At 43.4% G+C, this 27,770-nt stretch overlaps 1 protein-coding gene across 2 annotated transcripts in view; it reads left to right on the top strand.

Annotated features, from left to right (window-relative positions):
- The window catches only part of ATP11C (ATPase phospholipid transporting 11C (ATP11C blood group)), a 179,926-nt gene extending 168,914 nt beyond the window's left edge, over positions 1-11,012 (top strand). For both annotated transcript variants that reach the window (XM_080795248.1, XM_080795249.1), the window contains exons 28-30: positions 127-280; positions 6,460-6,564; positions 9,178-11,012. In XM_080795248.1, coding sequence (XP_080651374.1) covers positions 127-280; positions 6,460-6,561 — 256 coding nt within the window. In that variant the 3' untranslated portion in view covers positions 6,562-6,564; positions 9,178-11,012. The remainder of the gene's footprint in view (positions 1-126; positions 281-6,459; positions 6,565-9,177) is intronic.
- The last annotated feature ends 16,758 nt before the right edge of the window (positions 11,013-27,770 follow it).

Below are 27,770 nucleotides of genomic sequence, written 5' to 3'. Positions count from 1 at the left end.
ATTATTTCTATTCATGTGTGTCATTAGAAGAGTCCCTTTAAATACAAAAGATAGTTTCAATGACACAGCTGTGTCCTATGACAGGAACTAATTTCTTTTCCATTGTATGTTCTCTTCCCACTCTAGGCCTTTTCTCAAACAACAGAGAATGTATTTCGTATTTGCTCAAATGCTGTCTTCTGTATCTACGTGGTTGGCCATAGTTCTTCTAATATTTATCAGCCTTTTCCCTGAGATTCTCCTGATAGTATTAAAGAATGTAAGAAGAAGAAATGCCAGGGTAAGAACTAAGTTTATATTGTAAGTTGATGTTTGGAAGGGGCTTCAGTATCTGCCGTGGACTAAAAATTTTGTTTAGAGATTTGCGTTAGTTACAGCATGTTAAACCCCTCCTTACAGGTTCATCACTTAATTTCCTCTTCTGCATAAAAAGTATAGTAAAAACTTCGTTATCCAATGCAGGTGGTAAGTAGATTCCTTAATAGTGTTCTATGTGACCTGTAGCAATCCATATGGAGCATTTTATATGCTCCATATGGAATTTTAAGTGGAAAAAATGGGGTTGGTTTTTTTTTTTAGCCTAGAATTTTCACACCAGGAATTTCCACACCAACATTCCAGCTTTAACCTTAGAAATTTCCCTGTGGGTTGTTTGCAGATACTTTTTTTTCAGTTGATAATCCCAATTTGCTTCTTTCAAACCTTTCCCCTTCCTTTAATTATAGTGCTGCTTAATCTCTGTGTTGCTTCTAGCCCTGTCTGTCCAGCAGTATATTTGAACCAAAGAGAATTCCCCGGATGTGATTTCTGCATCCTTAAGCTTCCTGAACACACTTGTAAAAATTAAGATAGTTTTATGAGTGTGTTTTTCTTTTTGCTGCTTAAATTGTAGATTTCTTGTGGGAATGAGAAGTTATTACCCTCTGCCAGCCTAATTGTCTGATATCTTTTAAACGTTTCTAAAAAGTCTTCAAAGTGAAAGGGGTAGATTAGCTTGGAAGAGGGAACTTCTGGCAAATTTTAACCAACAGGTGAATTAAATATGTCCTGTTCCTGCCAACACTTAACTCATTTGCCAGACAGAACCCTTGTTTTTATCCTCTCGACACCAACTGATTGTATGGCCTGTCCAATGCAATATTTTCAGGAAATAGTCTCAGGTTTATCTGCCTGACCTATTCGATCAAATTTGCCAGCCAGTTTAGCCACAAAGCTGGCTTGTCTGATTTTGGTTGTGGTCTATTGATTCGATAGAATCCAGTGGTTGGCAGCATGTAGATGTAGGGCACTAAAATGGTTATAATGAGAAAATCTTTAGGGACTAGCTGTGTTAAAGAGGACCTTCACGATCAGTAAGGCAGTATGAGCCCCAGTCAAGAGCAGTAGATTACCAGTGGCATAAGCCACACTGAGTTGGGTGTACAGAGCCGATCCCTATATGGTTAGGTGGTCAGAACGGCCTTCACTCCCTGCTTCTACATGCCTGGGGGGTGGCACTGCACCCAGTAACATGAGCCTACTCTCTAATCCTTCCAGTAGACCCCTGACTAACTCCCTCCAGCCTGGCATTTGGTCTTAGGATGGGCAGGTGGCATTTACTTGCCTGCGTAGACCTTACCATCAGTTGAACAGGGGTAGAACAGGTACGATATAACGGGTTTTTCCCAGAATGGCTCAAGTGGCCATTTATATCAAGCCAAATAAAAAAATACCCCTGGAAGAAGTGGTTTGGTGCCTTGTCGTAATAGACAAGTTTGTGGGAAGGATCTCTGGGGTGCTCTTCTGTTCCCCTTGTTTGGGAGGACACTTCTGGGATGCTCCAAAACGTTTTTCCTATTTGGGTTCATGGAGTTCATGCTAAGTAATGGCTCACACCCGGCTTCCTGCTCTAAAGATGGTACCAAAATCTCTGACATCAGAGCCTTCAAACATACCATCTTAGCCTCTTCCTGAGGCCCTTTCTTTTAGAAACAAAATTAGACACTGGCTGGAGGTGACCTGTACAGAAACTAAATGGAGGGTTGCTGTAGAGCAGTCATGGACAAAGACATACAACATTTTCTTGCCATGCCGACAAGAGGTTCCGAACTTGGGTCGAAAGCATGAGGTTCAGCATGAGATTTCTTTGCCACGGGTTGTTATGTCCGTGATAGGAATTCTAGCGTCTGTGCTATAGCTTGGCATGCTGGTGTGCTACAACAAATCAGGGAGATTTCCATGATCACCGTCATTCATTTGATCATTCATTCATTTCTTCCTACCCTCGTGGAACCAGAACATGTATGGAACCGCCTACTGATGAACATCTCTCTTTACATCCAATGTCTGAAAGGCTGGATGGTTTTCAGACTCTGGGGGATTTTTGAGAGTTGCAGATGAGACAAAAAGTTGTGGGCACTCAGCAGCGCTGTCTCCCTCTTCCCCCCCCCTTGTGAGAAAATGCAAGAGCAAACCAGTGCATATGAATGCATAAAGGCCAATGGAGACGTGCCATGTCACTTGTGTTTACATAAGGCCCTGCTGGGCCATATCAAAGAGGCAGAGGCCGCTTTGAAGATGAAGAAGAAAGAGCATCTTCATCACTAGCAGTCTGATGTCCGGGGCGATTTCCTACTTGGTTTAAATATGCCTTGCTAAGGCATTGGCCTCCCTTTGAAAGGGAGGCAAAAAATTCTCTTACAGTGGGTCAGCCTTAAACCTGACAGGCTCCCCAGTGGGGGAAAGTATGTGTCCCTACCTAGAGGCGGAAGAGTCTCCCCCTTGACTTCATCCAGCTAGCATCTTGGATCCTTCGTGCACAAAGCCAGAAATACCTGTGGCAACTGGCCTGCCCGTGCTGTCCTCCTGTGGGTCTTGGCGGCTGCTTTCAAAAGGGAACTCAGCAGTGGGTAGTGAAAATGTCTCTGGCATTTGAAAACGAAGCTAAGCCATTTACATTCAACAATTTTAGAAGCAGCCTTCTGTTAGGTTCCATTCAATTCACACATTTCCTGAGGGTCCACTATAAGTTAGCTACTATACTAGGTCCCGGGAATTCAGGGATGAGTCAGATGTGGCTCCAGCTCACAGGGAGCTCTCTCTAGTTAAGTTATAAAGGGGATTTATACGGAGCTTTTCTGTAAGCAGGTATAAAGCAATACACTCAATACACTCAATGATACGGCATGTTGTGCTGTAACACATCTGAGCCATTTCGAGTCACGACCTCCTGAAGCTGCCAGTGAAAAGGCTGGTATGGCAGCCCCCCCCCCCCGCCACCCACCCCTGCCCCAGCTGAGTTCTGTCATGACATCAGCATCTTTAAGAATTCTAATTGCTTCGACAATGGGCTCCCTCGACCATTTAACTCAAAGGTTAGTTTAAGCTACCTGTTCCTCAGCTATCTTTTCAGCAGTGCGGTTAAGTTTTGAGCTAAAATCCCAGCATTAAGGACCATAAGGCTTTTCTTTAGCTTCTAAATTGACAAACGTACGTCACCACGCTGCTGACAGGATATGGTGAAACCGCCATTGAGCACCGAACAGTGGAACAAGATAACACTTTAAAGGAAATACGAAGTTTAGGATTTCTGGTATTTCGAAAAGTTGTGTCGCCTCCTAGCCCAGTTGTGGGGCTCTCCATAATCAGTCAAGTAACACCTGAACTTTCTGGCCAACCGGTACATACCACTTCCCATTTCCAATGGAGGACTTTTCCCCAGAACTTTATGGAAGTTTTCCCACATAAACTACCGCTGTCAGAAGGGAGGCTTGACTTTGCCCCGTAGACCCGGGGATACCGTAAGCTAATGGGAACGGACCTAGCAACGCGGCCATGCCTAGCATGGGATGTCTGCACAACCAAGAAGAAATAATTCCATTCTGGAGGAAGCTCTTTCAGAGTGGAAGACAGGCAAAGGGAGGGCGTCAGCTGTCTGAGCAAAATTCCCAGAGAAAGCCCGTTGACAATTTTGGAGAATGTAGCCTTCCACCTTTAATAACAGTGGTGCAAGGCTGATGACTGTGGCGAATCGGACAGTGTCCCGTACAACCGTGGGTGCTAAGGCTAAAAGCCCTGTTGACTGGATCAGACAAAAAGTTGAATCCTAACATCGTGGCTGTTGAGATGGACCTTTATGCATTGGCCTCTTTGACATACTGCTCATGGAGCCTGAGCTGGTGTCAAAAGCTCTCTAGATGACCGCAAAAGAATGTGGAAATTTCACCCTTTCTGTTCATGATCTTGCTTCCTTCTCTCCTCTCCCCGCTCCAGCCCTGCCACCACCACTTGCTGGCTCTGTCGGTTTTTGATTGCTTCAGATGCGCTTTCCATGCTCTCCACTGCCTTCTGTGCTTTCATATTCCCTCTCTTTTTCCTTTATGAAGTAACCTAGTCTATGAACTCCTAAAATCTCTGCTTCATAGAAGTACTTTTATCTCGGACAGTTGGATGGAAGGTTTTGAGTGCACCGGAATGTGCTTATAGCGGCAGTCTTAAATAATTAGGCTTGTATATCAAACGTGGGGGTGGGGGACTTGGTGCCACACTAATCTTGTTGCGAGACTTTTGCCCGCAAAATAGAAGGCAGAACAATTTAATTTTTTTTCTCAGACACGATTTTGTTCTCTAGCTTTATCAGTTGGTCATTTGCATGTTGCCCACATATCACCAACTTTATTTAAGGTAAAATATGAACAGGAAAAAACATATAATTACGTTAAAACATATGTGAATAAGTGAAAAAGTATTCGCCTTTAAAAGTTTTATTGTTTATTAGATTCTGCTAGATGCATATGATACTTCAGCTGGTTTCTTTTTTTTCACACCTATTTTCATGAGTCACTAAGTAGATAATATGGGTGATCGTAATTAGCAGAGTTGTTAAACTCATCGCTGTAGTTAACCGCTCATTTCCTGTTTTGCTTGGGCAATGCCAAAACCAAGTCTGCGACTCAGCTTAAAACTTCAGGCATGGAGTAAGAAGGCAAAACGACAACCTGTTGGGTTTTCTGATTAAACTCTAAGTTACCAATTTTTACCTTTTCTGGGCATTTTAAAGGAGAAATTCATAGTTCTTTAGCCTACTCTTCTCAAGCGGGATCCATAAGAAAAGGGGGAAACCAACCAAATTATGTTAGAATAACGAAACTCAAGCATGGGTCCAGCAGTAAATGGGACTAAAATGTGGTTTCACCAGAGGTCTTCCCACAGTGCTAGTTTTATTCGGCTTTTAACCTGTAAGGGCCCAAGCGCTGTCCCTTCGTATCGTATCTGTGCAGTTGGATAGGAGAGAAAGTGCTTCACGCTTAGATTAGCGATGGACCCTGGACACAGCTCTCTGACCAGTGTCTTTTGGACAATGTAGCTTAGTGAATTAATGACTAGAAATGAGCCGTATCTTAATGAGAAGCATATTTTAAAATTATTTTTATTTAAAATAGTCAATCCTCCCATTAACAGAATGATTTGAAACTGGTGAACAAAGCTAGTAGCTTGCACATACAACAGAGACTGGTCCCAACTCTAACTTGACTGTTACAGAGAGTAATGCCTTCAAAACTAACATGCCATTTCGACTTCGAATTCTCAGGGTTTCTTTTTAAATGTCTTACATTTCAAAGAATATTTACTTTTTTTTTTTTTTGGTTTCTGCATTTCTCTTTCTTCTACTGCAATTTTCCACCCTTTGTGCAATTGTGAACAAGGTAACGAAACGCCTCCCTTCCTCAGGAACATCTACTATCTTCATGCTTTCTCAAACTTCCAGCAATCACAGTTTCTCTTGGAGTGAATAAGGTGATTTCCTTTCTTAATGTACCAACTTGCTTGCATTCTCATTTGCTTGACACCATTTTCTGACTCTTTATGAAAATTGACTTCTCATTACTCATTTTTATATCCTCTATTGATGCTTAAGAGTATTTAGTCATTTTCCTTTAATCATTTGTTCACCTTCTCAAACCGTCACACTGGAGAGGAAGTGATTTTCAAACACTTGGACCGGATGCCTCTAGTCCCGTTGATTCCTGGTGTGCAGGAGACGCCACGGCTTGTCAGAGCTAGTCTGTTCACCAAGACAGGAGTAGTTTTGCACAAATTTCTCTCTATTCAGTACACTCACAGCACCAGCACAACTCTCAGAGGTGTTCACCAAAAGGATGGTAAGGTTTACTAATCAAACCATATTGACTCATCTACCACATAACCAACCTACCGGTGTCATTTCCAAAACCCCAGTTCACCATATACTACTAATACCTGCATACTTCTGCCATTAAAAGAATTGAATTCGAGTTGGAGACTCGCTTACGTCTTTCAGTGTGCTCATTTAAATGTTACGCATTTGCTATAGTGTAATCATTTGTGCTTTAGGCCAAAAGAGTAGTCTATAGGAAATGATTTTTTTTCTTCTACGTTTTTATCACCAGGTAGGTTAACCAGTCTTCAATTGCTTTAAGTATCTTTACCTCACTATTACAGAGAAATCTGAGCTGTAAAAGGGCATCTGACTCATTATCCGCCAGACCTTCAGTCAGACCTCTTCTTTTACGAACATTCTCAGACGAATCTAATATATTGTAACAGGTACCTAGTGTTAAACAAGCGGGCTGGCTTTTAAAGAAACAGATTAACAGCATTATAAAGAAAAAAAAATGAAAATACCACTCTCTAAATTTTCTCTGCTGTTGGTGTGGTGAACTTTCTACAATTCTTTACCAAAAATATAAAGATGCATTACTTGGAATATGGGAAAATCTATAGTTGAAATTTGTTAAGGCCCCAAATAAAATGCTAGGAATTTTGCAGAGCTTGAAGGGCAATAAAATCCTTTGCATTTGCAAGGGGCAAGTTGTTGTGGCGGTGCCATCGTTAATACTGATCAGGAAATACCGTTTTGATTTTAAAAGAGCACTTAGAACATTGAAAATAAATATTCCAAAATTGCATCTGTATAATAATCAAGTCGATCTAGCATTGCATGTCCTTTTGGGAAGTATGTGGAAATAATCCAGTGTGTTTGTACCTCCGTGTGCCGTGTCTGTGTGTTTGCAGGTATACACCTAATGTACTCGTAAATGTCTGATCCCCCAAATTAATGAACCAATCTAATCACTTTTTTTAATGTCAAGTTTTATTCAAGCTCAATGTTTCTACTTTTCAGAGGTAAAGGTAAACTCTCTCCTAGCTATTCAGGGGGATGCTAGCATAATTCTGTAGAATGCTTCAGGACTGATTTTTCCAAAAATGAGTCAATTCACTTCATAAGCTATTGGTATATTACCCCCCCACCACCCCCCCGCAAAATAGTCGGGAGGAATGGATATGCCATGGGAGGAGTCCTTGAACTCGGAACGACTCCTCCGAGTGTATTTTGTTTCTCACTACAGGGCCCTCTGTCATCCCAGACTTTGAGAGGCCCTTTACCCACCCATAGGAATTCAGAGTCATTCATTTGTCTGCAAGCTTACCAGCTTGGAAGAAACTCCGTACGGCTTAGGGCGGGGCCCTCTTTCATGCACACATAAAAATTAGTGATCATCAGGAATGAAACTGCGGTTCGCTTCTCTTGGGAGCTAACAAGTGTGAGTCCTCCTCGCAGGCCCATGTTTTCATCAGCTGTCAACTCCCCCGCCCCCGAGCAAAGAGTCAAAACTAAGCTGATGGCATGAAAACATTGGTTCTTCTATCCGCCACGCTTCATCCGCGACGTTCTTTCAGAAGCAGACTTATTTTGCCCCGGTCAGCATCCTTTCCCCCCATTTTGAGTGACTCAGCCTGCTTGTATCTTCCCTCAGAAATGATCTGCTTCCCGGTAGCCTTCAAAGTCTTTGACCCTTTTGTCCCAGATGGCCTTGTCCTAAGCTGTACGGTGCATGTTAGCTATACTGTTTCCAGCTAATTCTGTATCCCCCTGGATTGCTTTCTTTAGCTTGGCCTGCGGTTTGGGAGACCAGGCTGGGTAGCAGACACTCCTTCTGCTTTTGGCCTCTCCAGGGCCTGAAGTCCTACAGTGACAAAGGATGAGGAACATGGAATTGAGGAAGTTTATTGTTGACACAGTTGTTGTAATTTTTACGCAGTTATTTCTTCCACAAATACCTTTTTGTGTGGCATTATTATTCCTCTGAGGAAAATATTTGGCAAGTAGTTCAGCCACGGAGTTTGTCCCTTGTTGAGAGAACTGTGTGACTCCTTTTATAAGTTAGTTCTCAGTGTGAACAGCAGCCTGCTTTGGGTTAGGCTTGGTCACCATGACCCCGCTACTTGAAGAACTCTTGGGAAAATAGGGACCATGAAGGAAATGGAATGTGTTCTAGAGGACTTCTAGGCCAATCATGGCAAGGAAGGTGCACCAAAATGGGAGGAAAACAGCATACCCCTTGAGGCCCTCCCCTACTCCTGTCTCACAAGGTTGGATTTGAGAGTAGAGAATGAAAGTTAGGCTCCCTCCCAAGACCAGAAACTTCCACTTCTCAACATACCTGATTTATACTCTGTGATCATTTGGCCTACCACGTCCTAGCCCTCTAATAGCATTTGATAATGTTCAGAGGACAGAGAAGAGTCTACAGATTTCGGGATGTTTCTGTGGTTGCTTTTCTTAAAAAGATGATGAATGAGAAGAACAGAAGCACCCGCTGAGCCATAGATAACCTGATCTACCAAAAAGAAAATGAACTTCCGCATTATATGGGGAAGAAACATGTTTCTTTCAGTAAAGGAAAAATACTTCTACAACAGCCTTTCAAAAGTGAGTGTGTCTTTAGACTTCCTCTGTCAAAAGTTACACCTCCTCAAAACACCGTAATCCATTCATTCATTCAACAGGCCCGAGTCCCTGCTGTGTTCCAGACACTAGTCTAGGAGCTGGAGATGGAAAGTAGAATGACCCTGTTTTCAGGGAGCTCACAGACTAGAGCCTCCTTGTGGGAACAGTGACAAGAGAGCCCTGGAGCATGCCAAAAGCAAAAAGCAAGTCTGAATCTCTTCAGCTAACAAATGAAGAAAGGATTAAAAACTGGTCATTGTGTCACTTTTTTTTTTCCCTGCATGTGAATAAAACTTGGCACTTTAAGATCGTTCCTTTACTTTCATAACAAAATTTACTACTTGATTTATTTTTGAAAATGCTAAACAGATGGTTTCACATTATCGTTAAAATAACCCTTTTAACTCTGTATATTTTAAATTTTTCAGAATCCGAATCTTGAGCTGCCTATGTTATTGTCCTACAAGCATATTGACAATGGTTACAGCTAAAAAAGAAAGCAGGAAGAAACAACTACAAAAAGTTATCATCTCAGGATACTCAGTATGCAACAAATTAAACCACTCTCTTATGTCTAGGGTTCAGAATCAATGTCCATTAAAATACCAAATGACTCTCTTAAGCATTTACAGTTATTGTTAAGTAGCCATTATGGCCAAAGCTCTAAGTTAAGAATCATGCGAAAGTTGAAAGCACGAATAATTAGAATTTCTGGCTTTAGATAGAGTAACATAACTACCAAATGGGTGCTCCTTTAACCCATAAACTCTGTGAATGGATCTGAACATAATAGTATAAAGTAGAAGTCATACAACGGGAATGAATAGACTTTGCTAATCTTACTTTTTTTGCCTGGCAGAAGAAATAGGCTGTTTGGATCACATTTCTTGTTCCTGCTGAATGATGATCTTAAATTATTTTTTCAAACACGTGAAAGGAATACTTGAACATACGAGAAGACTAAATGGTATCAGTGCATCAGAATAGTCAACCTTTGTGTTCACCCACATGCTCATTTTGTCTCCATAGAATATCCTTGCCCCCCCCCCGAAAAAACCTTGAACCCTAACGTGGAAAGGATGTTCATCCTGGATATTTTTGTGAGAATCCAAAAAATTGCTTACTTTATTTTTGTTCTTCTGAATTAAATCCTATTTAATGGGTGTGTGGCTACTGGATTTGAAAATAAGACCTTTTCAGTCACTTAGTAAGTAGCCCATCCAGAGAGCTAAAAGGTAACAGATTTTTCCAGTATCGGTTTTACTGGGATCTGAGGTGAGATAGGCAAAAGCATAATTACATTTAAAAAAGCCATCCGAACATCAGTCTTTTATATTTTTTGTGGAGGGGGAGAAATAGCGTATTTCAAACTGTTAATGGTTATTTTTTGAAAGAGGCTGCCTTTGTGCATATATGCAGCACTTTTTTTTTTTTTATAACTTGCCAGTTTGGGAAAGAGGGATCCATCCCAGGATGGTGGTGATTCAGCCTACAGAGTGACCCTGAACATGAATGTTTTCTCTCTCAGCGAACATGCTTCGGTGATGGTCTAACTTTAAACCGTGAGAGTCACCTTGGTAAAGTCCTCAACTTCCTGGAGTAGAGCAAGGCTTTAGCCTCCTAACGAGTTCACTTAAAACGTAAAAATAAATGTGAAACGTCTTTATTAAATGTTAAAATTAAACATACTTTTTTGGATATGAATGGCTACATTTGACTACTAGATTGAAATGGGCACTGAAAACGTGTTTTCAGGGGCGCGTGCCTGGCTCAGTCAGTGAAGCGTGCGTCCCTTGGACCTCGGGGTCGTGAATTCGAGCCCCACACTGGGCATAGAGATTACATTTAAAAAAAAAAAAAGTGTTTCCAAACCGGTTTCCACTTTTGGTTGTCTTTCTGGCATGCCTGTACTATTATTAGTGTTTATATCGTACCTTGATTTAGAAAAGTATTGAATTCAATCTATATCTGTATTTATATGGCCCACGTGGCACATTTGATTCTTCCGTATATATTTTGTGTTAATGTTTAGGTGTAATTTTTCTTAAATTCGAGGAAGGACATGATTTCAGTTATCGAAAACCAATCCATCCTTATGCCCTTTTTTCATTATTTCATTTGTTCTCACCTATCAGTATTATTTTTGAGTATTTTGTTAGATATCATTCACAGCTTACCCAAATGTGCTGTGTTCCGGTCGCCTGTATTTGAGGTAGCCTACTGAAAACAAAGTCTGTGTATTCTTTGCTTATTCCAAAGAGCTAAAAAAAAAAAAAAAAAAAAAAAAATCAGACCCAGGAAAGCTTTTGATGTTTTCTGTTGTTCTTGTTCGTGTTGCAGTCACTGCTGTGTCGTTACTGTTGTTTTACAGAAGTACTGTAGGGACCGTGAATGCAAAGGAGAGAGCCACAGTAGAGAGAGAGGCTCGCGTGCACACCGGTGGAGATTGCCGTAATCAGAACATCCAGGGCTGTGGAAGTCTAACTGGTAGCGTGCAAAATTGCTCGCAGCCAGGAAGAAAGGTGACTAAGGTGGCTTTAAAGTCGTGTCTGCAGCTCAGATTCACGACGGTGATAATCATGGCCTAGATCCTTGAGAGGGACCTGGCTTTCCTTTTTGAAAGCTATTTTATTAGTGAGCTGCAAAATGGCTAGCATGGGTTAGCAGATGTAATCGCTCAAAGTAAGCCGTCCTACAGTATTCCTAGCGCTACAGCCTAACCACCTTATTTTGTGACAGAGAAAGGGGGGAAGCGGAATAGTAGGATGGCATACCCATCATTTGAACAGCTTCAGACTATCAAGATGTCCTTGTAATTTTCACAACCGTTGTCCATTGTTTGAAGGTAGAACCTACTAAGCGTAAAACATAGATTGCATATCTACAACATCTACACCAGCAACAGTATAAACGTAGGCCTAAATTTGCAAAATTCATAATAATTTAGTGATGGAATTTTTTAATAACATGCAGTATATAAATGTGCAGATTTTATGCAAGTGTTAAAATCATTTTTCAGCTTGCAAAATGGAACTGCGATACTACATTTTTCACTTAAGCAATTTTTTACATCTACGTCGTTGCTTTCTATAATGACTGTGAATGCCATCTTTTATGAATGCGACTTGCCTTTTTCATTACAGAAATTTTTGTTTGATGTATCAATAAACTTTGGTATGATACGATTGATATTTTAGCCTCTTTTTTTGGGGGGGAAGGTCTCAGTTGGACATAAAAACATGGAAGCAGTGTGGGGACAGGAAATAGTTTTTATCATTTGCTCTTCGCCTGTGTCTTGCATGCGTTCAACTGGCATTTTAAGGCAATGGCTGATTTGGGGAGGTTACAGGTTTTGTGGGAGTTTTGAATGAGACTGTCTGCACAGATAAAAGTGCAGCCAAATCAGTATATACATATTGAAAATCTACTAGTGTCTGCTTGGCAGTGTGCTTTCTGCTGCCCACACATTGGAGGGAGTGTGATACATGGTGTCTCCGTCTCATTGAAATCATTTTCCTAAGTATCCAAACATGCAGCAATTCTACAGTCGCTTGAAATGCGACTGTAGAACTGCCCATCCTCCTCCCCTCCCCCTGCCACATCTTCATCCCCTCCCCCTCGCCCTGCCTGCATCTAAGACCTTGTGAGAGCCCTGCTGTCCTGGACTGCTAAGAAACTAAAATTTTTCCACCATAGCTGGTTGCATGACACTTTTACACTTAAATCTCTCTGGGTTTGTAGCCTTCTGACCATTAAATGGTCTTTGACCTACATTTAGTGAATTTCCTTTTTATTTTTATTTTTTTAATGTTTTTCATTGTAATTCCAGCATAACTGACATACAGTGTTATGTTAGTTTCAGGTGTCTCCTTTTTATTTTTCCGTACGTGGGAAGTGTGCTGTATTTGGAGGTGAGACCTGTAGCTCCGCCCTCCTCTCGCCTGTAAAATTGCGTCTTGGGGGTGAGGGGTGGTCCAATGAGGGAAAGGGATCAAAAACTGCTTCGTAAAATATCATTTGTTATTTAGAGAAATTATTGCTGTTTTTTATATTAAGGGGTATTTTATTGCTTTGATCTTTTTGATGAATAGTTGTCATTTACCAAATTTTTATAGACGTAACTATGGCAGATTCTTTCTACCTTCGTGCAATGAATGAGTCTGCGCAAGTTTCCTTCCCTTCCCCCATCCAGCTTTGTGGGGAGCTGCCTCACTGCCGAGTCTACCCAGGACTGGCCAATAAAGTAAGTATTGTGAGGGTCTGAGTGGCTTGGCCCCTTCAACAAGGAGCACATACAAAGGTTAGGGGCTGAGGTTATCACTATGGTTATTCCGAGGATGTGTCCATGGCTGACGTGCTGGGCGCATACTAATGAAGCCTGAGAGCCCGAGTTCTGGGAATGGTCAGAAAAAAGGGGGATAATGATTTCACAACTTTGTAAGATTAATTTGACACATTTCCCCAGCAACTTATGGGCGAGGAAACATGGGCTCAGTTCCTAGTGTGTGGACCTAGTAGACTAAAGAAATGTTGCTGGGAATCAAGCAAGTCCCCATCTCCTGGGCCGTAGGAGCAGGTGCTAGGAGCAGGCCTCCGGCTGAAAGGAACAGCTCACCTCTTGGTGGACAGGAGGGTCTCTGGCCCTGGCTCTCCATGTGGAGAGGGGCAGAGGATGTTCATGGTTAAAATGCCTGCTGCTGCTTTGGTCTCTTCATCAATTTGCCAGGACACATTTCCTGCCGGTAAAGCCACTAGAATCAACTACACCAGTTTACAGTTAAACCGCACGTACTGGGCACCAGGCACTGTTCCAGTGACCTCCGGCGTATAGTCCTGCCTCTTTCATAATTCAGTCTTATGAAGCATGTATTTATGCTCCTCCGTTCGACAGATCAAGAAACTGAGTCACAAATAAAGGTCACGCTCTTTTGTAGAGCCAGATTTTTTTTTTCTTTTTTGCAACACAAATACTGTCTTGTAATTCCGGAAGCCGTAAAATCAAGGTGTGTTTTTCCTGGAAGCTCTCGAGGAGATCTGCTCCCTTGCCCTTTCCAGCTTTCAGAAGGTTTTGTGATGGGGCGCCCGGGTGGCTCAGTTGGTTGAGCATCTGCCTTCGGCTCGGGTCATGATCTCAGGGTTCTGGGATGGAGTCCCACATCGGGCTCCCTGCTCAGGGGGAGTCTGCCTTTCCCCCTCTCTCTGCCCCTCCTACCCACTCCCCACTCCCCAGCTTGTGTTTTCTCTCTCAAATAAAATCTTAAAAAAAAAAAAGTAATGCGATTCCTTGTCTCAAGATCCCTTCCTGGTCCATCTTCAAATGTCTCTGCTCCCATTGTCACATCTCTTGAGTCTGACCCTCCTGCCTTCCCTCTGTGATTACATCAGCTCCATGTGGATAATCCAGGATAATCTTTCCAACTCGAGTTCTTTAAGTCACATCTGCACTGACCCTTTTTCCATGGTATGGTGACACAGTGACAAGTTCCAGGAATTAGGAAGGACATGGACATCTTTGGAGGGCCGTTACTCAGCATACCACACCATCTCAGCTGAGGACTGAAAGATCTTCCGGGTCATGGAACTTTCAAGTGGTGACGTTAGGAAAGTTCCAGGCAAGCCTGGAAAGTTGGTTGCCCTTAGCAAGGGGCCCTTGTTCCAGGAAGATCTTTCTACAGACTCTTGAGGAAGCGGAGAGAAAAGATGGATACAAATAAGAGAGCTGTAAAGAAAATGTTTTTCCAATAACTGTACTTAGGAGAAAAGCAACATTTAACCTTTAAGAAGTCCCACCCTGCACTACCTGGTAGAGCCAGATTTTTTAAAAATTTATTGATTTTAGGGGTGCCTGGGTGGCTCAGTGGGTTAAAGCCTCTGCCTTCGGCTCAGGTCATGATCCCAGGGTCCTGGGATCGAGCCCCACATCGGGCTCTCTGCTCAGCAGGGAGCCTGCTTCCTCCTCTCTGCCTGCTTCTCTGCCTACTTGTAATCTCCGTCTGTCAAATTAAAAAAAAACAAAACCTTACCGTTAAAAAAAAAATTATTTATTTTAGAGTGTGCACAAATGCACACACGAGTGGCAGGAGGGTAGGAGGGAGAGAATCTCAACCAGACTCCGTGCTGAGAGCAGAGCCCAACCTGCGGCTCGATCTCACAACCCTGCGAGCATGACCTGAGCGGAAATCAAGAGTTGGATGCTTAACCGACCCAGCCACCCAGCCGCCCCAGATTTTTTTTTAAGTGACCAACACCCACATGGGACTTGAACTCTGTACATGCTCCACCAGCTGACCCAACCAGGCATCCCTCATAGAGCCAGATTTTGAAACTAGGTATTCTGACTAGAGTTCATACACATAACCAGAACGCTGTATTTCCATCATTATAGCACCCCGATGGCATGAATAAACAAGCCATCACAAGATTAATGCTAATTATTAATATTAACTGGAAGAATGCATGACAGACCAAAACTGAGGGATAATTCCACAAAGGAACTGACCAGTAATCTTCAAGATTATAGAGATCATGGGGGCTCGTGGCTGGCTCAGTTGGTAGGACATGCAACTTGATCTTGCTCTCGTGAGTTCAAGCCCCCCATTAGGCATAGAGCTTACTTTAAAAAATAAATGAGCAGATTTTAAAAACAAAATTTAATGGGGCACCTGGGTGGCTCAGTCAGTTAAGTGTCTGACTGGCTCAGGTCATGATCTTGGGGTCCTGGGATCGAGCCCTTCAACAGGGCTCTGTGCTCAGTAAGAGGGGGGTTTCTTAGGATTCTCCCCCTCTCTCAAATAGAATCTTTAGAGATAAAATTTAAAAGAAAAAAATGTACAAAGATAGGGGTACCTAGCTGGCTCCCTTGGTAGAACGTGCGACTCTCGATTTCAGGGTCATGAGTTCAAGCCCCATGTTGGTCGTGGAACCTACTTTAAAAAAAAAATGTATTTAAAGATGATGAAAGACCAAGACTAAGGAACACCCAGATAAAGAAAATGAAGGTGACATAAATAAGTGCAGCATGTGGTCCTCAGTTCAATCCTGGACCAGAAGTCGGACATGAGCAGGCTAATTGGTGAGTTTTACTGAGGTATATAGCCTATATACTATCACAGGTTATATCAGCGTTAAATGGTTTTTGACGTTGTGACTGTGTTCTATTTTGAGGAATCTAAGTAGAGAGTATATGGGAATTTTTTTGTACTATTCTGCAACTTACATCTGAATTTATTTCTAAATTATAATTTGAAAAATGAAATAAAACACAACAATGCGGAAGTATTAATGAGAGAGGACATTAAATTGAGCTGACTGTAGAACACTAAAATAAAGTCTTGTTAGTTATTATCTGCCTAACACTTCATGGAATGCTTTTACATACCTCATTTAATCTCCACAACAGCTCAATGTGGAGATCATTAAACTCCGGATTCTTACAGATAAACTGAGGCTCGGGGCGCCTGGGTGGCTCAGTCGGGTTAAGCGTCTGCCTTCAGCTGAGGTCATGATCCCAGGGTCCTGAGATCAAGCCCCACATTGGGGGGGGAGTCATTGCTCAGCGGGGAGTCTGCTTCTCCCTCTGCCCTCCCCCCCCCCCAACTCCTGTGCTCACTCTGTGTATGCTCGCTCTCTCAAATAAAAAGTCTTCAAAAAAAGCCAGAGGCTCAGAAGAGCTAATTTTCTTGCCCTGGCCCCTCAGGACTGAACCCAGGTCTGACCGAGTGCGTGTCGTGCTATGCCACACGGTGCAGTTGGTTCGGAACCCCACGAGCATGTCCTGCATGAGGCTAGGATGATCAAGAAGCAAATCTTTCTGTAATCATTTTCCCATGGGTCAGATGCCACTGTACCCCAAATGAAACCGTGAGCGCGTCACGCTGATGTTCTTAAAGTGGGGAGCCTCAAACTGGGGCGCCTGGCTGTCTCAGTGGGTGGAACAATGTGGCTCTTGATCTCACAGTTGTGGGTTTGAACCCCATGTTGGGTGTAGAGATAACTTGAGAATAGAATCCAAAAAAAAAAAAAAAGGAAGGAAGAGAAGGGAAAGAAAGGAAGAAGAAACAAAGGGAAGGAAAGGAAGGAAGAAAGAAAATGTCCCAGGCCTGGGTTTTCTCTTTCATCAAAGTTGAGGCTGTTGAACTGGGTTTCCCTCCAGTACTACTGAACCAGGTGTTTCCCAAGGTAAGTTTTATCCTCCTACCCCCGTCTCCGGCCGTCTGAGAATACAAGCAAGCTCCTACAATTTTAACAATGAGGCATCAGGTTAGCCGCGGACACCAGGTATCGAAAGTACATACGTCACTGGGGCGCCGGGTGGCTCAGTCAGTTAAGCAACCAGCTGGTGATTTCAGCTCAGGTCCTGATCTCAGGGTTGTGAGGTCAAGCCCTGCGCCAGGCTCCCCACTCAGCGGGGAGTGTGTTCGAGATTCTCCTTCTCCCTCTGCCCCTCTCCCCACTTGTACACTCTCTCTCTCTCTCAAGTAAATAAATCTTAAAAAAAAAAAAAAAAAGAAAGAAACCACGGTAAAGTATGTCCATCACTTAAACAAGAATTAAACAAGAACACGGAAATATGGCCAACACCATTGATCTGAAATGATTCTACCCCACTTCTATCAAAAGCCCAGCTGAGATTATTGTGATTCAGCGCTTTCCAAACCGGTTGTACAGAACACTAGAGTCCTGGGAAATGTTATTAGGTGTTCCTTGAAAAAGTGGGTTCCCTGGCTAAATAACTTTGGGAATTTCCATGTATGATTGTACCCTGTCGGACAAATTACAATGCATTCTAGAACAGTAAAGTCTACGGAAGATCTACTATCAATGAAACCCATATGACTTTGTGGAACCCGCTGTGTTCCAAACCAAGGATCACTTTTGGCATAACCATCTAACAAGAAAACGCTGGACACCCGTTTTTTCATGGAACACCTTTCAGAAATAAAGCCGCAGCTAAGTCCTTTACCCTGGTTATGGTCTGACTCACACTCTTCCCCACTCACTTGGTGGAGTCAGTCTTCATGATCTAAAGACAGTTTGCAAACCAAAAGCAGCAGTCAAGGTTCAAACGAGAAAACAGACCATTACATGTATTTAAAATAAGTGGATTGTAATACAGGGAATTGATTGCACACATGTTGGCTGAGCTAAAAGGCCAGCTGGGGCTCTATGCAAAGCAACCCAGAGATTAGAGTAGGAGGCCAGACCCAGGGGCGCCTGGGTGGTTCAGTGGGTTAACACCTCTGCCTTCAGCTCAGGTCATGGTCTCAGGGTCCTGGGATCGAGCCCCACATCGGGCTCTCTGCTCAGCGGGGAGCCTGCTTCCTCTTCTCTCTCTGCCTGCCTCTGCCTACTTGTGCTCTCTCTCTGTCAAAATAAATAAATAAATAAATAAAAGGAGACCAGAACCACTCTTAGGCTTGAGGGGACACAGAGGAGGTGAAGATCCTGCAGCCACTGGCCTGGTCTTTTGGCGGGACTGGGAATCGGGCAGTGGGCGTGTCTGCAGCAGCTGGGATCACAGCAGGGTAGGGACGGCGGGGCTCCTACCTGCCCCCCAGCCTCCAGCTAGTGCTTTCCCTTGGCTGGACCCAGCTGGAAGCCAGCTAACTGGGAGGCTGGGAAACAGCTTGAGGGGGTCGTTCTCTCAGAAAATAGGCTCAGACCCAGCGTATCAAGGATTGGAGGAGCCAGGTTCAAATTTCATATAATTACATGCACATAAACATAAGAGATAAAACCTTAAGGATCTAGATTTCAGCCACTTGATAAACGTCACCGCTTGTTTCCCATCTGAAGAAAATAAATGTGGAGAAACGAAAGGGAACTCACTCCTGTACTATAATTAATGTGATACGGATAATGCTTTATGGGAGCACAGATGCATGGAGGTAGAAGGCCCTCGTGTTACACAGCCTTCTCGGTTAGGAACAGCAGAGACACTTGGGCATTTAAAAAAAAAAAGCGAGCTTAGAAGCTAGGGCTAAATGAGGAGTAAGCGTATCCAGGTAAATTCACCCACATCTTCAAAAGTCAAGAACAATTCATTAGGGTCTGGGTAAAAAGCTGCAATATTAATTGCAAAGGGAATAACTTTCTCTATGTTCCTACCTCCGCTCATAAAGCAGAAACTCACCCTTTGTGAAGTCTGGAGAGCAGGGTTTCGGCTCCTCTCTCCACCCACTCAAGTAGCTAACTGGTGAGCCTGGAAAGGGGGTATTCTCCCGCTCTCCCGCTCTCTCGCTCTCTTGCTAGCCCCCCAACTCTTCTGCTGTGTGTGTGTGTGTGTGTGTGTTCAGCCCACTTTGGCCCTTTCTCTTTCAGAGCTGCCGGCTTGCAGGCTACTAGGCCTCCTCTTCCCCATTCCTGGATTGTCCAAGAACAAGCCCCCTGGGGGTAGGAAACCAGACTGGCAGGTGGAGGAGGTGGCTTCAGTCTTTTTGTTCTTTTATTTAAATTCAATTAGCTGGGGCCCCTGGGTGGCTCAGTGGGTTAAGCCTCTGCCTTCAGCTCAGGTCATGGTCTCAGGGTCCTGGGATCGAGCCCTGCATCGGGCTCCCTGCTCAGCGGGGAGCCTGCTTCCCTCTCTCTCTCTGCCTGCCTCTGCCTACTTGTGATCTCTCTCTGTCAAATAAATAAAATCTTTTAAAAATAAATAAATAAATAATAAATTCAATTAGCCGACATATAGTACATCATTAGTTTCAGATGCAGTGTTCAATAATTCATCAGTTGCATATCACACCCAGTGCTCATCCCATCACGTGCCCTCCTTAATGCCCATCACCCGGTTACCCCACCCCCCACCTTCCCTCCAGCAGCCCTGTTTGTTTTCTGGAGTTAAGAGTCTTTCATGGGGGGCGCCTGGGTGACTCAGTGGGTTAAAGCCTCTGCCTTCGGCTCAAGTCATGATCTCAGGGTCCTGGGATCGAGCCCCGCATCGGGCTCTCTGCTTGGCGGGGAGCCTGCTTCCTCCTCTCTCTCTGCCTGCCTCTCTGCCTACTTGTGATCTCTGTCTGTCAAATAAATAAATAAATTCTTTTTTTAAAAAAAGAGTCTCTCATGGTTTCTCTCTCTCTGTCTCTGATGACTTCCCATTCAATTTTCCTTCCTTTTCCCTATGATCCTCTGTGCTGTTTCTTATGTTCCACATATGAGTGAAACCATATAATTGTCTTTCTCTGATTGGTTTATTTCATTCAGCATAATCCCCTCCAGTTCCATCCATGTCGATGTAAATGGTAAGTGTTCATGCTTTCTGATGGCTGAGTAATATCCCATTTATATGTATATGTATATATGAACCACATCTTCTTTATCCATTTCTCTGTTGATAGACTTCTCAGCTCCTTCCGCAGTTTGGCTGTTGTGGACATTGCTGCTATGAACACTGAGGTGCATATGGCCCTTCTTTTCACAACATCTCTATCTTTGGAGTAAATACCTAGTAGTGTAATTGCTGGGTCGTAGGGTAGCTCTATTTTCAACTTTTTGAGGAAACTCCATGCTGTTTTCCAGAGTGGCTGCACCAGCCTGCATTCCCACCAACAGTGTCAAAGGGTTCCCCTTTCTCCTGGTCCTCACCAACATTCGTTGTCTCCTGTGTTGTTAATTTTAGCCATTCTGACTGTTGTGACGTGGTATCTCGTTGCAGTTTTGATTTGTATTTTCCTGATGCCAAGTGATGTGGAGAATTTTTTCTGTTGTGTTCAGCCCACTGTTGGCCATTTGGGTGTCTTCTTTGGAGAAATGCTGTTCATATCTTCTGCCCATTTCTTGACTGGATTATTTGGTTTTGGAGTGTTGACTTTGATAAATTCTTTATAGATCTTGGGTAACAGCCCTTTTCTGATATGGCATTTGCAATCAATGGGGGAAAACAGAGCTTTTCCCCTAAGGTCAGGAACATGACAGGGATGCCCCCTCTCACCACGGTTGTTGAACATAGTGCTAGAAGTCCTAGCCTCAGCAATCAGACAACAAAAAGAAATAAAATGCATTCAAATTGGCAAAGAAGTCAAACTCTCACTCTTTGCTGATGACATGATACTTTATGTGGAAAACCCAAAAGACTCTACCCCAAAATTCCTAAAATTCATACAGGAATTCAGCAATGTGGCAGGATACAAAATCAATGCACAGAAATCAGTTGCATTTCTATACACTAACAGTGAGACAGAAGAAAGAGAAATTAAGGAGTTGCTCTCATTTACAATTGCACCAAAAACCGTAAGATACCTAGGAATAAATCTAACAAAAAGGCAAAGAATCTGTACTCGAAAAACTATAGAATATTCATGAAAGAAATTAAGGAAAACACAAAGAAATGGAAAGACGTTCCATGCTCATGGATTGAAAGAACAAATATTGTGAAAATGTCTATGTTACCTAGAGCAATCTATACATTTAATGCAATCCTTATCAAAATACCATCAACTTTTTTCAAAGAATTGGAACATATAATCCTAAAATTTGTATGGAACCAGAAAAGACCCCTAATAGCCAAAACAATCCTGAAAATGAAAACCAAAGCTGGTGGCATCACAATTCCAGACTTCAAGCTCTATTTTACAAAGCTGTAGTCATCAAGACAACATGGTATTGCCACCAAAACAGACACATAGATCAGTGGAACAGAATAGAGAGCCCAGAAATAGACCCTCAACTCTGCGGTCAACTAATCTTTGACAAAGCAGGAAAGAATGTCCAATGGAAAAAGGGCAGTCTCTTCAGTGGTGCTGGGAAAATTGGACAGCCACGTGCAGAAGAATGAAACTGGACCATTTTCTTACACCGTACGCAAATTCAAAATGGATGAAAGACCTCAATGTGAGATGGAAATCCATCAAAATCCTTGACGAAAACACAGGCAGCAACCTCTTCGAACTCGGCCTCAGCAACTTCTTGCTAAACACGGCTCCAAAGGCAAGGGAAACAATAGCAAAAATAACTACTGGGACTTCATCAGGATAAAGGTCATGATCTGCAGGTCCTGGTATCGAGCCCCGCCTCAAGCTCTCTCCTCAGTGGACAGCCTGTTCTCCCTCTCCCTCTGCCTCTCCCCTTGCTTGTGCTCACTGTCACTCTCTCTCTCAAAGAAATGAATATAATCTTTAAAAAAAAAAAAAAAGATAAAAAGCTTTGCCCAGCAAAGGAAACAGCCAAGGTTTCATTCAGTCTTTCAGCCACTTAAGTCTCTGACTAAATGGATAAATTCAATTGAGGGAAGGTCATTTTAACCTCAGCCTAGGTCAAGTTTTAAAATGCAACCTTGGCAAAAAAAAAAAAAACATAATAAAAATAATTGAAAAAAAATGTGACTTTGCAAAGCCCAGCTGGCTTTTTCGTCTGCCTTGGGAGCTGATGTATTCTTCAGTGCCTCGGGCCACGCTGGGACTGTAGATGGTATTTAACAAATTTGTGTGGAATGAATACATTTTATCTCTGATTGATGCCTGAGCCTGTTTCTCAACTGGCTTTGAACTCAGAAGGGAGAGAGAAATGACAATATATGCCGAGAATGTTCTTCACTTTCCCCCCTTTACCTTCCCCGTACTCAAACAGAGAGCCAGCCCCAGCTCGTTACCTGAAAAAGATACAGCACCAGAGAAACAAAATGACCCCCATAGCTTACCTTTGGCTTTTGTGTTCCAAAGGCAGGTCATTAGGAATGTAGAAGGTTTGCAGAGGACAGAGAAAAGGGGTATCGTGGGCATCCAGTGCCTTGGGAAATGATGGCCTTGGGAAATGACATGATGGCCGGAGCCTTCCCGCGGAATGCTGGGAGGAGAAATGAGAAAGGGGGTCTCTGGGGGCAGGACGCAGGCAGGACCTCTGCTGTCATGTTGAGCAGCACCTTCAGGGAAACAGCGGAAACAGAGGACAAGGGCAGGGTGCCTCCAGGCAGACAGGATCCCTGCCAGCCAACCTTGGAGAAGACTGCCAAGCCTCAACGTGGCAAGAGCCAGGAGACCTTCTGGTTGTAGGAGACGCCATGTCGATTGGGATGACGGACCTCTCGGGTGGTAAACTGTGGATGAAAATGGGCCCAGACGCGTACCCTTCCCTGTGTCCAGCTCCTTAACACTGCATTAGCTCCAAGAGCCACAGAATACCCGCTAAGGAGAGGGCGACCCAAGGGAGGACACTTTCCATCCATTCATTCACTCACGCATTTGTTTTAGGCAGCCCAGGAGGATGCGGGCCGGACACGGTCAGAGACTGATTTTTAAGTGTGTTTAAGCATTTCCTTGACAGCTGCCTTTCCTATAATTTTTTTAAAGATTTTTATTTATTTTGCCAGAGAGGTGGAGAGAGAGAGGCAGAGGGGCAGAGGGAGAGAAGCAGTCTCACGACCGAACACAAGGCCCAGTCCGGGGCTCGATCCCACCACCCCGAGATCATGACCTGAGCTGAAACCACGAGTCGGACGCTGAGCTGACTGAGCCCCCCCGGGGGGGCCCACGGCAAGGAAGAGTTCTCAGGGCGCCTTCCGAGTGAGCGTTGCTCTGTCAACACCTGGATTTCAGACCTCCGGCCTCCAGAACCACGGAAGCATACATTTCTACCGCTTCTGGTTTTTGTTTTTCTTTAAGTAGTCTCCACGCTCGCCGTGAAGCCCAGCGCGGGGCTTGACTTCATGACCCTGAGCTCAAGACCGGAGCCACGGTCAAGAGCCGGTCACTTAACCAACTGAGGCAGCAAAGTGCCCCACGTTTCTACTGTCTCAAGCCCCGACATCTGTCGTATGTGCTACACCAGCCCTAGGAAAGTCATGGAAGGGCACGTGGCTTGGCAACAGTCCACGTGCAAATATCTGGCCGATAAAGGGAGCGAATGCAGGCTTCAGCCCCAGCAATGGAAACAGAGTTAATAGATCAAGGGAAGCAACTGTTCCACCACAGAGCGGGGATATTTCGCTCTGTCCTTAGTGCCACGTTTAAGGAGGGACCTTGATCAATGGGAGCCTTGTCAGAGACAAGTGACCAGGACGGTGATGGTTCCGGAAGGCTTGTCACGCGAAAGATGAGACACGTGAAAGGCTGTCTTGTCAGAGGGAGCCATCTCGTGCGTGCTCGCTCTCTCGCTCTCTCTCTGTTTCTCTCTCTAATATAAATACATAAGTCTTTTTTAAAAAAATATTTTACTTATTCATTTGACAGACAGAGATCACAAGTAGGCAGAGAGAGGGGGGGAAGCAGGCTCCCCGCTGAGCAGAGAGCCCGATGCGGGGCTCGATCCCAGGACCCCGGGATCATGACCTGAGCCGAAGGCAGAGGCTTTAACCCACTGAGCCACCCAGGGGCCCCAACAAATAAGTCTTTTTAAAAAAGAATTCTGCCGTACCTCTGCCAGCTTCCAGGGGTTCCAAAAGTTCCTTGGTCTGTGGCTGCATCACTCTAATTTCCGCCTCCATTTTCACATGGTTTTCTCTTCTCCCTATGACTCTCCTTTGTATCTCTCTTATAAGAAGGCTTGTCACTGAATTTAGAGCCCACAGGGATAATCCAGGATGATCTCAGCCTGAGATCCTTAATTTCATCTGCAAAAACTCGCTTACCAAATAAGGTCACATTCACAGGTGCCAGGGATTAGGGCGCAGACACCATTCAGCACGCTACACCCTCCATCTCATAACTGTACAATTGTTTTCAGAGAGTAAATGCGGGGCTCTTTCATTTACTCATGTTTTACTTATTGTTGGCCGTCCTAGGTCACAGCAACCGGGCTGGTGGCTGGCTTGGTTGGTAGAGCACATGAACCTCTATCTCGGGATTGTGACTTTGAGCCCCACCTTGTGTGTACAGATTACTTAAAAAAAACAACAACAACTAACTTTGCTTGCTGGCAATCTATTATGTAACTCTACATATTGAAAATTATGTGCAGGCAAATATATATTCATTAAAATAAGAGGGCAACGATCATGAATGGGAAAATTCTAGAAGTAATAACTGGTTTATGAATATATGATAAGATACATGAGTATAAAAGGTGACAGGCACCCCTGATGTATACTATGGACAAATGGTGAACTCAAGAGTGTAATTTCCAGGTCAGGTTCAAGTCAAAGCTCATGTTTTCAGTATAGCTGAGCAGGATACGCATTTGTGGGAGAAATTCCACTTAGAATTCTCCAATAATTAAACTCATGGGAGCCATCACAGGACAGATGGCTGTGCTATTTAAAACAAATTATAACCTTTAAGGATGAACATGTACTATTGAAAGCTAAATATAAATTTGCTTTGAATTTTAATTGAATAGTACTATTGTTTAACAGGTAATACTGGTGTAAAGACTTCAGAGTTTTTTTCCATAAAGTAAGAATATGTCTTAAATGACAAAAATATTAGCCAACCAAAGGTTATTTATGCAATTTGTCAATATTTCTGGAAGCTTTTGAAAAACCTTCTCCTGACATTTAAATTATCTGTTCCATTGAATAATTTTGGAACTAGAATGGGATGACAGATTTTTATCTTGCTTTCTATTCATGCCTTGAAATTGGCCTATATATAAAATTTAAATAGCAATTTTAACTTTCTTGCCAATCCCTGAAATGTCATCAAAAGGTGTAACATTTTGTTCACCGGTAACATATTTCATACCCCCCCTTTCCCCCCAAAGACCCTCCTTTTGATTATTAGAAGTCTTCTGACCATTTGACTGAAAATACTACCTGGGGCGCCTGGGTGGTTCAGTTGGTTAAGTGTCTGACTCTTGATTTTGGCTCAGGTCATGATCTCAGGGTCCTGAGATCGAGCCCCGAGTCATGCTCTGTGCTGGGCATCGAGCCTGCTTAAGATTCTCTCTCTTCCTCTGCCCATCCCCTCTCTAAAAGAAAGAAAGAAAAAGAAAGAAAGAAAGAGAGAGAGAGAGAGAGAGAGAGAGGAAGGAAGGAAGGAAGGAAGGAAGGAGGGAAGGAAGGAAGAGCTTCATAATCCAATGTTTGGATTCCAGCGTCATTTTTTTTTAACCTTGATTATCCTTGCAGTATGGAAAATGCAATCTTTGTCTATGTGAAATTTTTAACAACAGAAGTAGGAAAGAACACATTGTACACATGCAGTCTGTTAACCTAATTTCATCACAAGTTTGCTATCGACAGCCTAGACATGGTTTTCTTCACACTTATTAAGATGCTATTGCCATTGGGAAATGAGTCCACTTTAATGCTTAGTAAAAAAAAAAAATCAAAATTATAAACAGTATGATCTCAAAATGACTGGGGAAAAAATACCAGAGTATGAACCACGGTGGTCGCTGAATAACACAATGGAGGCTGGTTTTGCTTTTCTGTTTCTTTTTACTCTTCCATAGTTTGCAAATCTTTTACAACCAGCATGTGTGAGTCTCATAACCCAAAAAATGCAAACACAAAAATAAATCAGTTAGTCTCAAAGAATAAAAGTGTAGTAAGTTTGCACAGTTTAGCACTTCCATTTCCATTGGTTATAATTTTGTCAGTGAACCCTTCTTATCTGAATACTGAAATACCCAGTCTTCATCCATAAAAGCTGATCATTTGTGGGAAACACGGTGCAAGTGAAAGGAGAGGGAGAGAAAGTCCCCAGCAGACCGTGCACTGAGCGCGGAGCCGCACACCGGGCCCCATACCAGGACCCTGAGATCATAACCTGAGCTGACACCAAGAGCTGGACGCTTAGCTGACTGAGCCACCCAGGCACCCTGAGAGAGAAAATCTTAAGTAGGACCCACACCCAGGGTGGAGCCTGACATGGGGCTTGATCTCATGACCCTGAGATCATGACCTGAGCCCAAACTAAGAGTTGGTCGCTTAACCCACTGGGCCGCCCAAGAACCCCTATGTGTTCATTTTTAAACATGCCAAGCTTGGGATGCCTGGGTGGCTCAGTCCGTTAGGCCGCTGCCTTCGGCTCAGGTCATGATCCCGGGGTCCTGGGGTCGAGTCCCGCCTCGGGCTTCTTGTCCAGCAGGGAGCCTGCTTCTCTCTCTGCCTCTGCCTGCCACTCTGCCTGCTTGTGCTCTCTCTCTGACAAATAAATAAATAAAATCTTAAAAAAAAAAAAAAACGTGGCAAGCTTGCAGGATGGGGTAACTGAACACTGCTCGGCTGCAAATGACAGACAGATACGAGTTCCCAGGGCACTTTCTGCAGTGGTCAGTGCCCTGAGACTCGCTAGGTCTCTGCTCTGTGCCCTGGGTTTGAGAGTATCGTGGTACCATGATGCCAGTTTGATTGTTCACAGAGAGTTTGAGGAAAGGGGCAGCAGGAATTAAAATGCATGATCCTAGATTAGCTAAAAGAGTATTCATAAGATGACAAGTAACTTTTTACTGTTAGTACAGGAAACAAACCAAAGAGCAAATAAAACGCATAAAGGTATTTGTTCAAAATACCTACCATTATCGTATTGTAAGAATAATTTCAGAAGGACTAGTTTATTTTATTTTATTATTTTGGGGGGGAGGGCCGAGGGGGAGGGAGAGGGAGAATCTCGAGCAAAGAGAGAATCTTGAGCAGGATTCATGCCCAGCATGGAACCCAATGCAGGGGCTTGATCTCATGACCCTGAGATCATGACCTGAGCCAAAATTAAAAATCTGCTTAATAGACTGAACCACCCTTGTGCCCCCAGAAGGACAATTTTAGAAAATTATTGCATTTCACACAGAAATGCATTTCAGTTGATGGGAAGTTTTTCTCATTTAATGAGTTTTATTTTATTTTTTAAAAGATTTTATTTATTTATTTGAGAGAAAGATATAGCGAGAGAGAGAGAGAGAGAGAGAACAACAAGGAGGAGAGGGAGAAGCAGGCTTCCCGCTGAGCAGGGAGCTTGACCAGGACCCTGGGATCACGACCTGAGCCAAAGGCAGCCACTAAACCGACTGAGCCACCCACGTGCCCCAAGTGTTTTTTTACGATACCTACTTAAAAATCAAGCAATACCTAATACTATAAACGAATCACTTAATGTCCCAACCCCCTAGCTAACCATATGCTTCACAAATATCACTCTATGCATCTATATGTGTA

Source organism: Martes martes, assembly GCF_963455335.1.
Source record: "Martes martes genome assembly, chromosome: X".
Taxonomy (NCBI): domain Eukaryota; kingdom Metazoa; phylum Chordata; class Mammalia; order Carnivora; family Mustelidae; genus Martes; species Martes martes.
The sequence above is the reverse complement of the archived record's forward strand: the minus strand, read 5'-3'. Positions and strand labels throughout refer to the sequence as shown.